General features: G+C 37.6%; 3 protein-coding genes across 12 annotated transcripts; all 3 read left to right on the forward strand.

The window, feature by feature from the left end:
* Window positions 1-1,036: 1,036 nt before the first annotated feature.
* Window positions 1,037-5,054, forward strand: LOC111778899 (DNA-directed RNA polymerase I subunit rpa49-like). 7 transcript variants are annotated; one of them, XR_002812609.1, is made up of 7 exons: window positions 1,037-1,121; window positions 1,847-1,966; window positions 2,038-2,486; window positions 2,711-2,860; window positions 3,120-3,431; window positions 4,184-4,689; window positions 4,765-5,054. XR_002812609.1 is itself a non-coding variant. In XM_023658902.1 (6 exons), exons 2-6 carry the CDS (start codon window positions 1,901-1,903, stop codon window positions 4,589-4,591), a joined length of 1,326 nt encoding a protein of 441 aa, XP_023514670.1. In that variant the 5' UTR covers window positions 1,037-1,121; window positions 1,847-1,900; the 3' UTR covers window positions 4,592-4,761. The 7 variants fall into 7 exon arrangements, 1 of the variants encoding a protein (XP_023514670.1); XR_002812606.1 differs by having other exon boundaries at window positions 1,847-1,907; XR_002812610.1 differs by having other exon boundaries at window positions 1,847-1,907; window positions 2,086-2,486.
* Window positions 5,055-5,873: 819 nt separating this feature from the next.
* LOC111778897 (U-box domain-containing protein 51-like) lies at window positions 5,874-11,291 on the forward strand. 4 transcript variants are annotated; one of them, XR_002812605.1, is made up of 10 exons: window positions 5,874-6,482; window positions 6,646-6,743; window positions 6,942-7,063; window positions 7,153-7,359; window positions 8,716-8,875; window positions 9,063-9,164; window positions 9,279-9,710; window positions 9,880-10,662; window positions 10,788-11,122; window positions 11,162-11,291. XR_002812605.1 is itself a non-coding variant. In XM_023658899.1 (9 exons), the coding sequence occupies exons 1-9, from the start codon at window positions 6,311-6,313 to the stop codon at window positions 11,058-11,060; spliced, it is 2,349 nt and encodes a 782-aa protein (XP_023514667.1). In that variant the 5' UTR covers window positions 5,874-6,310; the 3' UTR covers window positions 11,061-11,291. The 4 variants fall into 4 exon arrangements, 3 of the variants coding, with proteins under 3 accessions (XP_023514667.1, XP_023514669.1, XP_023514668.1); XM_023658899.1 differs by having other exon boundaries at window positions 10,788-11,291; XM_023658901.1 differs by lacking the exon at window positions 11,162-11,291 and having other exon boundaries at window positions 10,741-10,917.
* Window positions 11,292-12,274: 983 nt separating this feature from the next.
* Window positions 12,275-14,614, forward strand: LOC111778146 (mitochondrial import inner membrane translocase subunit TIM23-1-like). Its single transcript, XM_023657814.1, has 2 exons — window positions 12,275-12,929; window positions 14,259-14,614. Exons 1-2 carry the CDS (start codon window positions 12,373-12,375, stop codon window positions 14,296-14,298), a joined length of 597 nt encoding a protein of 198 aa, XP_023513582.1. The 5' UTR covers window positions 12,275-12,372; the 3' UTR covers window positions 14,299-14,614.
* Window positions 14,615-15,768: the final 1,154 nt, after the last annotated feature.

The raw sequence follows: 15,768 nt of genomic DNA on the forward strand, positions 1-15,768 counted from the left end.
GATATATATATATATATATATATATATATATATATATATATATATATATATATATATATATGGATTAATTCAAGTTGATTTAAAAAAAAAAATTTAACCTAAGTTAACCCAACTTGTATATGCATTTATATTAAAGTCTCTAAAAAAATGTGTTTTATGTGAGTAGGAATGATGACTAATAAATTATTAAAATAATTAATATTTACTGTTATTATTACCTATATTTTTGTGACTCAATTATAAAAATTTTAAAATTAATTGTGCTCGACTTAATTCAATCCTATGCTCGGTACTTTTTTTTTTTTTTTTTTTTTTTTTTTTTTTTTTTTTTTTTTTTTTTTTTTTTTTTTTTTTTTNATTTACGAAGATTGTGAGAATAATTTTCGCTCTTTAACAAAATTTAATGTCAAGTAGATAACGTCTACGTATCAAATAAAAATGTCTATAATTGCCGTAGAAAAAACAAATAATATTAAGAGACAAACAACATTATTGTATCTTTTCAAAAAAAAAATATAAATTAATTAAATATTGAGAATAAAATAAAATATACGACAAATCAAACCATAAATAAAAAAATATTAAGATGTAATATCTAAGATATATTTGATAAATAAACGTATTCTCTAAATATTATATCTCAACAATTTTATAAATAATTTTTATTTAAAAAAATTGAAATTCAGGTGCTCGCGTTACATGTCAATTTTTTTAATTAATTTACCAATTTTGTCTGAAAATATTAAAATTTAGTTCATATAATTATTATTTACGGATTTTAATTAAGCCACAAAAACTATTTAAGAATTTTTTATCAAATTATAAAATTGCATGAACTAAATTATAAATTTCTAAAATTTAAATTAATTATTTTTTAGATGCATAAATATTAAAAATATGTTCTTATTGCAATATTTGTTTGTCTTCTAAAAAATATTTAAAAATGCTTTTATTTTTTAATATTGGATATAAAATATTAAAAGTTTAATGTCAATAATAATATTACCTACTATTTGCTAATTAATTCCTGTATTCTTCGTAATTCACTTGTAACGGCATTCATACCAAATAATTGAGAGCCAGACCAAGCCCTAGTTCGTCTTCTCTCTCAAAATCGGCAGGTTTGATTATTTTCCTTTCTAATTATGTATGTTTTTCCTGTTATCTTTATCTGTAGGCTCCAACAATCATAGGTTTTCTTTTCTTTTTCTTTTTTATGTCAAAATTTGGCGTTAATCTCTGCTTGTGTGTCGGGTTTTTTTTGTTATTGTTTTTGTTTGTCTATGTTAAATTTCGGCGTTAATACAGGAATCTATTGTTGCCTATTAAGTCTGAATCTATTGAATTAATCATCTAGTGTTGGTTTGTTCTTTCCTGTGGAACTGTGAGTGTAATTATTAGGGGAATTGTTGTTCGTACTTCGTTTATGATTTTTCTGTGTAATTTTTGTAGCTTCTGTTTTGGAAAAAGGTTAATGCGGTGTCTGGTTCTAGAGATTTTGTTGTTTCTTTTTATGAAAAGTATCAGATAGCCCGTGAAATCTTTTCCTAATTTGAAACAACATTGATGCCTGTTCTTCTCTTTATATGGCTTCCAAGTTTGGCTTTTCTGATTTAGATCACCTTTTGCAGGATAGCTTTGGTCAATTTATCATGTGTTTCTGTTTATCCATTGTTCTCTCATGAGTCGTGACCATTGAATGAATTGAGCTGATTAAATGACCGCATTCTTGTTGGTTGTATGCTTTGATATATTTTAGTTTGTTTGCCTGTTCATCTTGATTTTCCCTTTCTTTAGGAATCTTTTGCTTATATTTTGCGCTATTTTCTGCTTGCTGCTATGACAGGTTTGGCTCCAGAAGGATCCCATTTTGAATTCCACCATTATGATGCTGAAATGAATGAGAAGTAATTCCTTAAGCTACTTGTTCCATAAGCGAGCTGAAGCTCTTCGAGTTGACAATTGTGTGTGTATTTAAAAATCTGAGGGTTATTTTCTTGTTTATTTGAATTATACACACTCTAAGCTTGTTTACAGAATTAATGGCGGGAGATTCTAAATATTTTGAAGAAACCCATTACGCAGAACCAGAAGCGAATTCTCAGTCTCCAGCGAAGAAAAAGAAGAAGAGTGAAAAGAAGAAGAAACGAGTTCCACCTGTGAATACAAAAATCCAAGTCCTCAGCAACCATCCTGAGAAGATTCCACCATTAGTTGGTTATTTCCCCTCTGGGTATGATCCTAACAAGGATCCCAATGAGGAAGCGGTCGAGGAACAAAATTCTGTAAGGGCTAAGGTTTATAGGCACAAGAAAAAACCAAATAGGATGCAGCTGGTTGTAAGTCCAACAGGGTTGAATGTGGATTTTGTTGGTACCAATTACTTGGGTGAGGCTACTGCTGGAAAACAACATTGCAGCTATGCTCTCGGTGTTCTTGATAAGGCAACCCAAAGCTTAAAGATTGTGCCTATTGCATCAAATATGGTACGTTATTCTCAATAATGAACGTAGAGAAAAAGAATCGTAAAAATTGAATCCTAATTGATGCTTGTTTGTTTTGGTGTCCACGCTGAAGCCTGAAGTTACAAATGCCTCTTATTTTCCTCTATTTATCCGTTTGAAATGCAATTTGGCTACTTTACAACATGTTCATCTTCATGCTGCAATAGTCTCAATTATGTTACTAAGCTTGATATTTATCCTTGCAGATATTTAGATTGGATCCTAAAGTTAGAGGTTCAGATGTTCCTGAAAGTGAATCCCCAAGTGTGGCGAACGACGAGCTCTCTGTGCAGGAGAAAGCTGATAGAATGAGAGAGCTCAGCAATCTCTATGGAACGAAGAAGTCGATAAAACAGGTAGTAATAGAATCCTGGAATTGCGTTCTTTTAGTTCTTCAGCAGCCATCTTTCAGCGACTTATTTATTAAACGAATATTGAACTTAACCTTATAAGCAGGGGAGCATGATTATGGGAGGCATGTTATCATGAAAAAGAATCATATCTTTTCTGTTCACCTTTTCTTATTGCCTTTAGTTTTGGTTTTGGATGGAATAACTTCGAATTGCAACTTCAAGAAGTAGCAACAAATTGTTTAATATTGTTGATGTGTGGCAGGCAAAGAAGCTGCTTTCTTTGAAGCAAGAGGATGATCCTGAGACCAAGAAGGATCTAGATGGGAAAATGAAAAATGTTGTGGTAAACAAAGAGGCGTTGGAAAGTTCGAATGCACAAATTTCTCGTAATATACCGACATATAATGCTTCTGCAACGACTCCACAAGAAGCTTACCCCCTCGACAAGATTATCCTCAAGGGAGAATGGGGTTTCCTGGAAGATCTTTATTTCCTTTTGCAAGCAGAATCTGAAATAAGTGCCAATTATCCAGCCTTTGTCCGCAACAGAATTTATAAATTGCAAGACATTCAGGTATTATGTTAAGAAGGTTCTAATTTTCCTTTATGAATACTCTGAGACAAAATTTGATGCATCTTCATGAATTTTGTAGTTGGTCAGTATTATTTATTGAGTATGATGAATCATGTCGATTCTCAGATTAAACTACTTCGTCTTTGTTTTTCACTGATGTTTTCAAATCGAAACGATTTACTGCTTTCTAAAATTTGTTAGGAATCACGACCCTCCAAAATGGTATGATATTGTCCATTTTGAGCATAACTGTGATGTCCCACATTGGTTGGAGAGGAGAACGAAACACCCTTTATAAGGGTGTGGAAACCTTTCCCTCGCAGACGCGTTTTAAAGCCTTGAGAAGAAGCCCGAAAGGGAAAACCCAAAGATGACAATATCTGCTAGCGGTGGACCTGGGCCGTTACAATAAGCTCCCATGACTTTGCTTATGGTTTCTCCAAAAGACCTCATATCAATAGAGATGTATTCCTTACTCATAAACCCATTATCAACCCCTTAATTAGCCGGTGTGGGACTCCTCTTCGTCTCTTCCAACAATCCTCAACCAAACTAACTTGGTCTTTATTGTTTTGTGGAAAAGGAGCTTGTCTTTTAAGTCTTAAACAAGTATGCTTTGATTGTTTATTTTGAATGTTTGTTCTAGATTGTAGATTCGTTCCGCAGCTGTACTGCCTGTTTCTAAATAAGTCTTATCCTTAAAATTCTGTTCATTTGTATTGAATCCTTTTTGACGTTAAAATCATCTTTAGGATGAGGAAGAGAAAAAGAAGCTCTGCTGCATATATTCATACATCACTCATCTAATAAAGTATAAGGATCAGCATTCTATGGATGGCGTTTCTTCTGTTAAGGGCCATAAAATTCCTAGCATGCTACGACAAAAGTTCTCATCCATGTTTTCAACTACGGAGTCGAGAAGACTGTCAGCAGAGAAAACCGATCTTCTCATTAGCCACGTTTTGGTGCTCGCGTTATTCGCCGATGAATTCAGCAGCGATCCATCTGACATAGCAAGGGATCTGAGAACTAGTCCTTTCACTCTAAGAGTCCATTATGACAATCTGGGTTGCAAGTTTATACGCAAGAACAACTTGTCATTGGTTACGCTTCCTGTCCCGCTTCAATTTCCCGAGTTGAGGCAAAAGAGACGACGATAAGCAAGATGGTTAGATTGTAGTAGTTACACTGTTGTTGTAATTTAAAGAAGTTGAATTCTGTACAGGAAAAGGTTGAGCAGTTTTGTTGAGTAAAACGGGTAAATGTTCATATTGATAAATTTCATGTGTTCTTTCTTTCACATTGTAAATGGCAACTTCTTTCCATGAAACAGCTCTGTGGCATAGAATGGCGTTTTCTTATTTGGAAGTTGGAACTTTGGATGGTGAAGCTTAATCAGACAGAGTCAAATGATGAGGTTTCGTTTCTTCTTCCTACCCGTGATTTAGTTTTTGACTTTCGATCGAGATTATGATCATGTCTTGTTTTTTTTTAGAGATTTGAATCATTCAATTTCTTGGTCGAGAGTTTGTGTTTTAGTCCTTATTATATGAGTCGGTGTTCGGTTGAGTTTAACGAACTTATTTTCATTTCTCCTTATGACAATTTACTGTATTTTGTAAATAATTTAGTGCCATAATATGATAGACAAGAAGTCTTTGCCGAAGAAAGCCGAGCAAGAATCTTGGTAGTCGAAGGGGAAACCCCATATAAAATATACTCTAGTATATGTAATAGTCCAAGCCCACCGCTAAAAGATATTGTCCATTTTAGTCCGTTATGTATAGTCATCAGTTTCATGATTTTAAAATGTGTCCTATTAGGGAGAGGTTTCCCCTCTCCAACCAATATGAGATCTCACGATCCATCCATTTGGAGACCCAGTGTCCTCGCTGGTGTCAGAGAGGTTTCGATACAACTTAGGTTTCCCCTCTCTAATCCATATAAGATCTCATAAACCACTCCCTTGGAGACCCAATGTCCTCACTGGCATACGGTTTGGTAACTAACTCTGATACCATTTGTAACAATTCAATCCCATCGTTACTAATATGGTCTGCTTTGTACTGTTATTTATCACCATCAGCCTCACGATTTTAAAGCGTATCTATTAGGACGAGGTTTCCACATCTTGAATTTTCCTTCTCTAACCAATGTGGGATCTCACCGTATACCTTTTGTCTAAGAACTAGAGTATACCTTTTGTCTAAGAACTAGAGACCGAGATTGATTATACTCCGAGGTTGACAATAACTATGAAGATTAGTTTGCATGGGAATCCTAATTAATTTAACACAAATGATAACAAAATTATACATAAAATTATTTACTTAAAATCTATTTTCTTAAAGGATCGTATTTAAACAATTTATTTTCCAACCAATTTTAGAAAATAAATTCTCAAATTTGCTGAATATAATTTTTAATTTAAAAGAAATGAAATACAAAATATTTGAGTGATGATAAATAAATGAGTGTGAAAATGGCGGAGGGGCCGGGGGACAAAAGATTGGTAACTGTATATTTATCATCCTCATATCATTGCTCAGCTGGTTTGAACGTTCATCGATCTTTGTTTGTCATTGGGATTCCAAATGGAGCAAACGTATAGATCGATTTGGTTTCAATTTTTTAAACTATCATCTTCTTCACCACCCCTAATTTTAGCAACCACTGATTGGATTTGAGATTTTTGGCGAAGATGATGGTGTTCGTCTTCTTGTTTCTACTCCCCAAATTTAGTAAAGCAATGGCAATCAAACCGACTCCTGATTCCATTGTCCACCCTTGCTCTGTTTTCATTACGCGTCACCGTGTTTTGTCTGTTCTGTCCGGCGGCGTGAACCGTGGTGGTGGCGTTTCGGGCTGTGGTAGCTCCCATGGCTGAAGAAGAAACTAACGAATCCGTTACCGCCACCCACACGGTGATCGCCATTAACAGGGATAAGAACAGTCAATCCGCGGTGAAATGGGCTGTGGAACACCTGTTCAATAAGAAGAACTCCGGCGATTGCATCCTCATCCATGTTCGGAGTCAGAGCTTGCATCCCCGTAGGTATCCGTCTCCCTTGTTGTTGACGTTGTTTAGCCGTCGTCATTCTGATTCTCGTATCCATGGTTAAATTGCCATTTCCAAAAAACGAAATGTACTGAAATGCACCATAACGTTTGGAGATGAATCAATGATTTCTTGTGATTTGGCCTTTGTATTCAGAGGATGCGGATACGGTTCCTAAGGAGTATCGTCCACCGACTGATGCTGAATTGCATCAGTTCTTCCTTCCATACCGAGGATTCTGTGCACGAAAAGGAGTAAGCAATTTGCCGAATTCCTTGTTATAAACAAACAATCCATCGTAGTAATAGTGTAACAATCTCAGATAGTTTTCAGTTTTCGAATTAGGTTTTCTCTCAGGATGATGGCTTGTTTTGATGGGACAATGAATCATTGTCGAACTAGAACAAAATATTAACGACTACTCTCATAATCATCGTAGTATGTGTTTTCAGATAGTTGCAAAGGAGATTGTCATCCATGACATTGATGTTCCAAGTGCACTTATTCACTATATCAATAAACACTCCATTAGCAACATTGTTGTGGGTGCTTCCAGCCGGAATGCTTTTACGAGGTCTGTATTTCTCTTCGTCTCTGTGATAGGGAGGATTTTGATAGTGTGTAAGAAATTAGATTAAGCTAGAACCATTTGGATCCATGCAGGACGTTCAAACATGCAGATGTCTCAACATGTTTGCTCAAATCAACTCCAGAATCATGTTCTGTATATGTCATAGCTAGAGGGAAAGTTCATACTAAGAGATTGAGAAAGCGATACATGTCACTAACTGATGGGAAAGAAAAACCATCCGGAACTCTTCATGCTGACAAGTGTCTATCAAAAATACAAAACACGAAAGATAAAAGCAGGTAGAATTCAATAGATATACTTTTGGGTAGATACAATATTCCACAACATTCATCTTTCTCACATGCGAGACAAATTTATTGCGTAAACTTATTTATCTTTTCATTAGCAATTCACAATTCGTTATGTTTCTCCTTCATTCGACTCTTTCACAAGCCTATTTGAGAGGATATTGGATTTCTTATCACAAGACTTTGATGTATATTATATATGATACACGTAGAAACGAACATCCTTGCGCAAGGAATCCCCGTTGTGAAATTTGAATGATTAACAATACTGAATACTATGTTGAGGATTGTTGGGAGGGAGTCCCACATTGGCTAATTTAGGAAATGATCATGGGTTTATAAGTAAGGAATACATCTCCATTGGTATGAGGCCTTTTCGGGAAGCCTAAAGCAAAGTCATGAGAACTTATGCTCAAAGTGGACAATATCTTACCATTGTGGAGAGTCGTGATTCCTAACATGGTATCAGAGCCATGCCCTTTACTTAGCCATGTCAATAAAATCCTCAAATGTCGAACAAAGAAGTTGTGAGCCTCGAAGGCGTAGTCAAAAGTGACTCAAGTGTCGAACAAAGGGTGTACTTTGTTCGAGGACTCCAAATAAGGAGTCGAGCCTCGATTTAGGGGAGGCTGTTCGATGGCTCCATAGGCCTTAGGAGAGGCTTATAGTGTACTTTGTTCGAGGGGAGGATTGTTGAGGATTGTTGGGAGAGAGTCCCACATTCGCTAATTTAGTGAATGATCATGGGTTTATAAGTAAGGAATACATCTCCATTGGTATGAGGCATTTTGGGGAACCTCAAAGCAAAACCATGAGAGCTTATGCTCAAATTGGATAATACCATACCATTGTGGAAAGTTGAGATTCCCAACATACTATACTGAAACTTCCGAAGTCTTATCCAAGTGCTTCTTCACTAATTTTCTGTATGGAAAGTTGAGATTCCCAACATACTATACTGAAACTTCCGAAGTCTTATCCAAGTGCTTCTTCACTAATTTTCTGTATGGATGGACTTCTTATAATTACTTGATTAGGATGCTGGCCTTCTGGAATTGTGTACTTGAAATCTAATAGGAGTCAAAGAGATGATAAAAATTTCTGAAAAGTTTGATTTCTGTCTTTTATCTCTTTTACTGGTGTACCAATACAAAAGCCCAATTTTCCTTTTACATTGTTCATTCGGTAGTGTTTGTTTGTGTAGACTCATAGGATAAGCATACACGTTTTTTTAATGAATTTTCTTTTTCCTTTTTTCTCGATCAGTAGCTTTGGTTAATATTCTAGATCTGCCTTTAGAGGTGCTGCTTATAACGAATGATTAACAACAGTTTGTTTCGATTGTAGGCATCGTTATAGCAACAGTGTTGATTCACTGTCAAGCGTTAGTGACTTTTCAGGGCCTCTCAGTTTCAGATCAACTGGCACATCATCCTCTGAGAGCTTAGATTTTTCGTTAACCTCCTCAGAGAGTAATTCAAAGAGCTTTGTTACCTCTAACACAGCAGTAAGTAAGGAATTAAACAATTTCTTGTTCAGCTAAGGAGCTACCCAATTTTTGTAGTTAATGGTTGAATTTCCAACATCAGTTGTATTTGAGTTTACATTTGGGCAGTAGAAATTTATTCCTTTTAAGTTATATAGTTATAGGCATGGATAATTGACTCAATAATTTAGCTTATCTGGATTTACAGGCTTCCATAGAATCTGAGATGAGAAAGTTAAGGTTTGAACTCAAAGGGAAGATGGAAATGTATGAATCAGCTTGCAAGGAAGCTCTAGAAGCAAAACAAAAGGTTAGAACTGATACTTCATTTTGTATATCAGATGATATACTTGATCTCAAAAGTGCTAAATAAACATTGTTCAAGCCCAGTTGATCCTGAAAGAAGTAATGTGTTTGATGCCAGGCAAATGATCTCGCACAATTGAAGATGAAAGAAGCGAAAAAGTTCGAGCGAGGTAAATCTGCAGAAGAGGTTTTAACAGCATTGTCAGAGCTTGAGAAGGAGAAAAACAAGGCTGGGACAGAAGCAGCTCTAATGGCACAAAGGCTGGAAGAATTAGAGATCCAGAAAAAGCGAAATATTGCTGAAAAAAAGGCTAGGACTGAGGCGGAGGAGAAGCAGAAAACAATTGATTTATTTGAACGCACTAATATCTGCTTCAAACGATACAGAATTGGCGAGATCGAAGCAGCAACAGATCATTTTAATGAGTCAAACAAGATTGGTGAAGGGGGTTATGGACCTGTTTACCAAGCCTTTCTCGATCATACTTCTGTTGCCATTAAGATGTTGAGCCCAGAGAGATCTCATGGGCAGAGACAATTCCAGCAAGAGGTAATTTTTTTTCTTTCTTCTTTATCTTGGCTGGAAATAACTGCACGAAATTATCAGCCATAAGGGTGTTTTCTGTAACAACATCAGACTGAATAAAAAACATATTTGTAATGAATGATAATCATGCATTTAAAAAGTTCCTGAAGATTGCACTGTTCATAATTTGCAGATTGAGGTTTTAAGCCGCATGAGGCATCCACACATGGTTCTCCTTATGGGTGCCTGCCCAGAATATGGTTGCCTTGTTTATGAATATATGGAAAACGGGAGCTTAGAAGACCGTCTTTTCCGAAAAGACGACACTCCTCCAATCCCTTGGAAAACTCGTTTCAGGATAGCTGCTGACATTGCCACTGCACTTCTCTTCCTTCATCAAATGAAGCCAGAACCCGTGGTGCATCGCGATCTCAAACCAGCAAACATTCTCTTAGATCAGAACTATGTGAGCAAAATAGGCGATGTGGGTTTGGCCAGGCTAGTCCCGCCGTCGGTTGCTGATAGTGTCACTCAATATCACATGACGGCTGCAGCTGGAACCTTCTGTTACATCGATCCAGAATACCAACAAACAGGAATGCTAGGTGTGAAATCAGATATTTACTCATTTGGTGTTCTGCTACTCCAGCTCATCACTGCAAGGTCACCAATGGGTCTTTCATATCAGGTTGAGGAGGCCATTGAACACGGCACATTCCCACAGATACTTGATCCTACAATTACAGATTGGCCCATTCAAGATACTCTTGGACTCGCTCAATTAGCCCTGAAGTGCTGTGAGCTAAGGAAAAGAGATAGACCCGACCTCGGTTCCGTTATATTACCTGAACTGATCAGGCTAAAAAAATTGGGATTGAGCGGAATACCACCAAAGAGGAAGCTCACAGCTTTTGGGAGAGCACATGGTCAACGCACTTCTAACTCAGCTCCACATTTCAAGGGATCAGAAAATGAGGTTGGTTGCCATCTTTTATTGTTATGTAGCAGGCTTTAAACTTTGCATTTATATCTTCTTGCTATTATGTATAATCAGGTAGGAATGAGAAACAATCCTAACCTGCCAATGGAAATTCAACGTAGATCAATGTAAGAGAAAGATGGCAGCGACTGACATTCAGTACGAGTTTTTGGAGCCAGAAGGATGGTATTGGTTCGAATACCATTTCTCAGCAGGAAATGGAAAATTGGAGCTCGAAGCACAACAGCGGTGCAGAAGTCTCAACCATACCACTGAGTGGAAACCCAATTGTAGAACTGAGGAAGCGGCGGCACATCAGTGAACGCTGTTGGTCATGTGTAAGTTGTGTTTCTCCTACTACTTCTGGGTTGAAAAACCCACACTCATTTGCATAAGAGAAATTCATATTGTCTACCTTGATTGCTTTCATTGTGTTTTTCTTCTGTCTGATAAGAACCCAATGACTTGTTTCTTTCATTGGATTATTTGCTTTCATTGGATTATTTAAGCATGCCTGCCTGCCTGCCTGCAAAATGACTTGTTTCACCACCAATTTTCTTCTCAAGAACCCACTTCTTGTAATACATTCTTCCCATCACTCTTGGGTTATACTGAATCATTTATAAATATTTTTTTTTTTTTTTACGTTGAATGGTTTGGATTTGTTCCATGTGACTTGAAAACTTGTATGGTAGAGAGAACAAGTTTGTTTTGAGAAGTTAAAAGTATAGTTTAGTTTGTTAAGACGAGTTAAATTATCGATTAAAAGGTTATAGATGAGATCCTACATCTATTGGAGAGGTTTTAAGATCATGTGGCTGATGGCAATACATAATTGGTCAAAGTGGACAATATTTGTTAGTGGTGGCATCGGGTTGTTACGGTATTCGAGCCAAACACTGGGCGATGTGCTAGTGAGGATGTTGGTCCTTATAGGAGGGTGGATTGTGAGATCGCACATCAATGGGAGAAGTGAGGATATTGGCCCCTATAGGAGGATGGATTGTGAGATCGCACATTAATGGGAGAAGTGAGGACGTTGGCCCCTATAGGAGATGGATTGTGAGATCGCACGTCAATAGAAGAACAAAACGAAACATTATTTACAAAGGTATGAAAATCTTTTCTTGACAATATATAACAGACCAAAACTGACAATATCTGTTATTGGTTGTCGGTGATATGTCACGGGTTAAAGCGGACAATATCTACTAGTGGTGGCATCGAGTTGATCTTCACTCTTACTTGTTGTTGAGCTAAATAAAACGTGATGAGTGATTAAATTATTTGAAAATTTTAGTTAGAGTTAAACCTAATCATTAACATAAATTATAGTTTTGCAATTGGAAATTTAATTAATTCTCATAAAAGAAATTAATTATTGACATCTAATCAAATATATTTGGAAACTTTCAAGTTTGGTTGTTAAAAAATAATTTGAATCTCTAACGTAAAAGAAAGAAATATAGGTTAATTATTATATTATTAAATTAGAGACAAAATTCAATAATAATTACGGGGTTGGGTTCGCCTGAGTTGAACCGGAGAGACTTTATAGAGAAAGAAAACGACCACAAAACCGGTTTATCTGGCTCCCTCTGAACCGAGAATCGCTGTTCTTAAGAAGAATCTTCCCTCTTTTTCCTCTCTGTGGGAGAGAATTCACAATCGAGTGTAGCCCTAAGCTTAGAGCTCAAAATCTCAATAATGGCGGACCGTTCTTCCGATCGCGAAATTGATTCAGGCTTTGATCAGGGCTCATCCCAACCACGTCTTTACAACCCTTACAAGGATCTCCAGGTTCCTTACCGAAACTTCCAGCTTCCAACCTCACCGGAGTTTCTCTTCGATGAAGAAGCTCGCCGCCAGCGTCGATCTTGGGGCGAGAATCTCACCTTCTACACCGGTTGCGGTTACCTCGCTGGTGCAGTCGGCGGAGCGTCTACGGGCTTCGTTTCCGGCGTCAAATCTTTCGAATCAGGTGATACTATGAAACTTCGGATCAATCGGATCCTGAACTCTTCTGGTCATTCAGGGCGTCTCTGGGGGAATCGACTCGGTGTGATTGGGTTACTATATGCTGGTTTGGAGAGCGGAATTGAGGCTGTGAGGGATACGGACGACGTATGGAACTGTGTCGCAGCGGGACTTGGCACCGGTGCGCTTTATCGTGCGGCAAGAGGAGTGAGATCAGCGGCCGTGGCCGGTGCTATTGGCGGCGTTGTGGTTGGAGTGGCGGTGACGGGTAAGCAGATGTTGAAGCGGTACGTGCCGATTTGAGGAATGTTAGCTTGCAATTTTGATCGATATACTTCGTGTTAGGAAGAATTCATAGTTTGAGAATGCAGGGGTTGAAATTAACCAATTCACTTGATAAGTTCTATACGAGGTTCACTCGTGCTTCTTTATTTGCTTCATTGAGTGATGCAATTCGTCGAGTTCTCTGATAATCGATAATCTCCATGAATTTAAACTTGTGGTATGGGAATCATCCAATATTTCTATGATTACATCTCAAAATTTGGATGTAATTAATGAAATTCTCTGAAGTTTGATCCAATATTTCTTATTTGTTCAAGCTCCCATGATGTTGAATATATATGATCTTATCTGGGTTCATAATTTGATTCAAGAATTTCAATTCTTATGTCATGGAAAACTGTTTGATCATTGAAGGGGAAGGGATTCCTCACCCCTTTGCCTATGATATCGCTTTATTTAGTGCTTGCCATTGATGAACTATTCTCTCTGCAGTGTGTTGTGAATTTGATAAGAACATTCAAAGATGATATTGCACATTGATTGAACTCAGAAATAGGAAAACTTTGGTTTGAATTTCTCCATGAACTACTTAATTTAATAGGAAGTGTTATTTCTTGGGACAATGGAACAAATCTAGGATTCTCAATGTTATTTGTGATGTCCCACCGGTGATTGGGAAGGAGAACAAAAATACCCTTTATAAGGGTATGGAAACCTTCCCTTAGTAGATGCGTTTTAAAGCCTTGAGGGGAAGCCCAAAAGGGAAAGCTCGAAGAGGACAATATCTGTTAGCGGTGGACACTGGATGATGTGCCAGCCTTCTGGCTGTTCCCCGAAGGGGGTAGACACGAGGCGATGTGCCAGTAAGGACGCTGGCCCTAAAGGGGGGTGGATTTGGTGGCGGTCCCACATCGATTGGAGAAAGGAATGAGTGCCGGCAAGGACCCTGGGGCCCGAAGGGGGGTGGATTGTGATGTTCCACGTTGGATGGAGAGGAGATCAAAAACACCATTTATAAGGGTGTGGAAACCTTTCCCTAGCAGACGCGTTTTAAAGTCTCGAGGGAAGCCCGAAAGGGAAAGCCCAAAAAGGATAATATTGGCTAGCGGTGGTCTTGGGTCGTTACATTCTTCCGGTGCTTTTAGCCCATCAGAGCTGATAAAATGGTATTAGGTTCATTGCTTTTATAGTATTGCATCTCTTATATTTACATCATGTTCTAATGTTTTTGTTTTAGCAACATTCTAAGCATAACTGTTATAGATTGAAGGTACAGGCATTAATAGAACTGGCAGGTCCTCCCATATTGAGGCATTCTTTGGCTTTTGCAGTCAGGTGCTTCACCAGAGTATGCCTCTTTGTGGTTGGTGAAGTTATGGAATGAAATTCACTGAAACAGAACCTTTTGGAATTCACTCTACTTCTTAGACGTGTATCCAGAAGCTAGAGCAACAGGTCGAATGGTATTGCGTGCCGATAAGTCTCGAGGCGTTCGTGACGGGTTTGCAAAATGAACCTCAATCAATGTAGCAGCTTGGACAACGACTTGCTTTTTGAGGCTTCGAATCATGGTTGGCCAGTGGACTCGGGTAAAAAAGGGTGATAAAATTTTTCGGAATTTAATGTCAATTATAAACAATAAATTTGACCTAAAATGCATTTGAAATACAAATTTACGCTCCTTGCATCTGCACGGTTCACATGGTCTACACTCCATCTGCAAATGAATAATAACAGGAATGCGTATAAAAATACTTGGTAAGCACCTACTTGTAGGTTCGTTGCGAAGCTTCTCTTATTCAATGCTTTTTACGCTATGTGCTTAGTTACGATCGTAGAGTTGGCCAATTCCATGGCTTGGGTTCATTTCTAATCTTCTCAGTCTCATAAGGTTCATATGCTCTACTTACTCCTATTCCAAGGGTGTACGTTACTCAACAGGGTGTATTTGGATTTTAGGGTGCACTTAACCTCTCGTTTCGTACTTTCTAGGGTCCCATAGTCATTGCGCGTCGTGCATATAAGTTGGGGTGTCCTTGTACATCTCAGGCTCTAGGGAAGTCTAACAGGTATGGAGGAGTCATAGCTTACAATAGATGACTCCTCAATCTACTTATAATTGCTTACGTACCTAGGACTAATTTCTAGCCAGAAGTTCCCTTAATGACACATAACAATGCGCTAGAATAATGCAAGGTTGGTTCTCCACTAGGTACAACCCAAGCTCCCTTAAGTAGTGTCCTGGTCTTAAGTGGGTGACGTTGCATTTCTATGTGCTAAGTAGACCCTCATTAGTCGAGGTGGGTTCACGATCAGGGGTTGCGTCCTAACCGTCTCTACATAGGCCTAGTTGACCCATGTCGTCATAATGGATTGTAAATGTAGCTCAAGGACCAAAGAAAATTAAAATATGGGCTAAGGCTCACAAACAATATCCTTTAGGACACATGACATCCTGTTCATAAGTCAATCAGGGCAAGGTATTCTAATCTTATAACATATTTGTAATGACCATAGATTTCTTAACCTAAGCTCTTATGCAGAATTTAACTCGTCCAACATCATCGTTATATTATAAGTTCATCTTAAAAACATAACATCATCATTAAAATATTGTCATGGTCTTACGTGTTCGAAAACATGATTAAAAAAAAAAAAAAAATATGATTTTTAAAATTTGATCACTTATTTAGGTCTAGTTGGACACTGAGCTATCTTATTGGCGATACACAATCCCTCTATCCTTTCCTCCATGTCCTATTGGCGAATTCTTACCTTGTGGGGTCATTTTTATGTGTGCAAATAATGCGCTATCTTAGGTCTAGTTGGACACTGAGGTGG

This window comes from Cucurbita pepo, chromosome LG17, assembly GCF_002806865.2.
Source record: "Cucurbita pepo subsp. pepo cultivar mu-cu-16 chromosome LG17, ASM280686v2, whole genome shotgun sequence".
NCBI classification, from domain to species: Eukaryota; Viridiplantae; Streptophyta; class Magnoliopsida; order Cucurbitales; family Cucurbitaceae; genus Cucurbita; species Cucurbita pepo.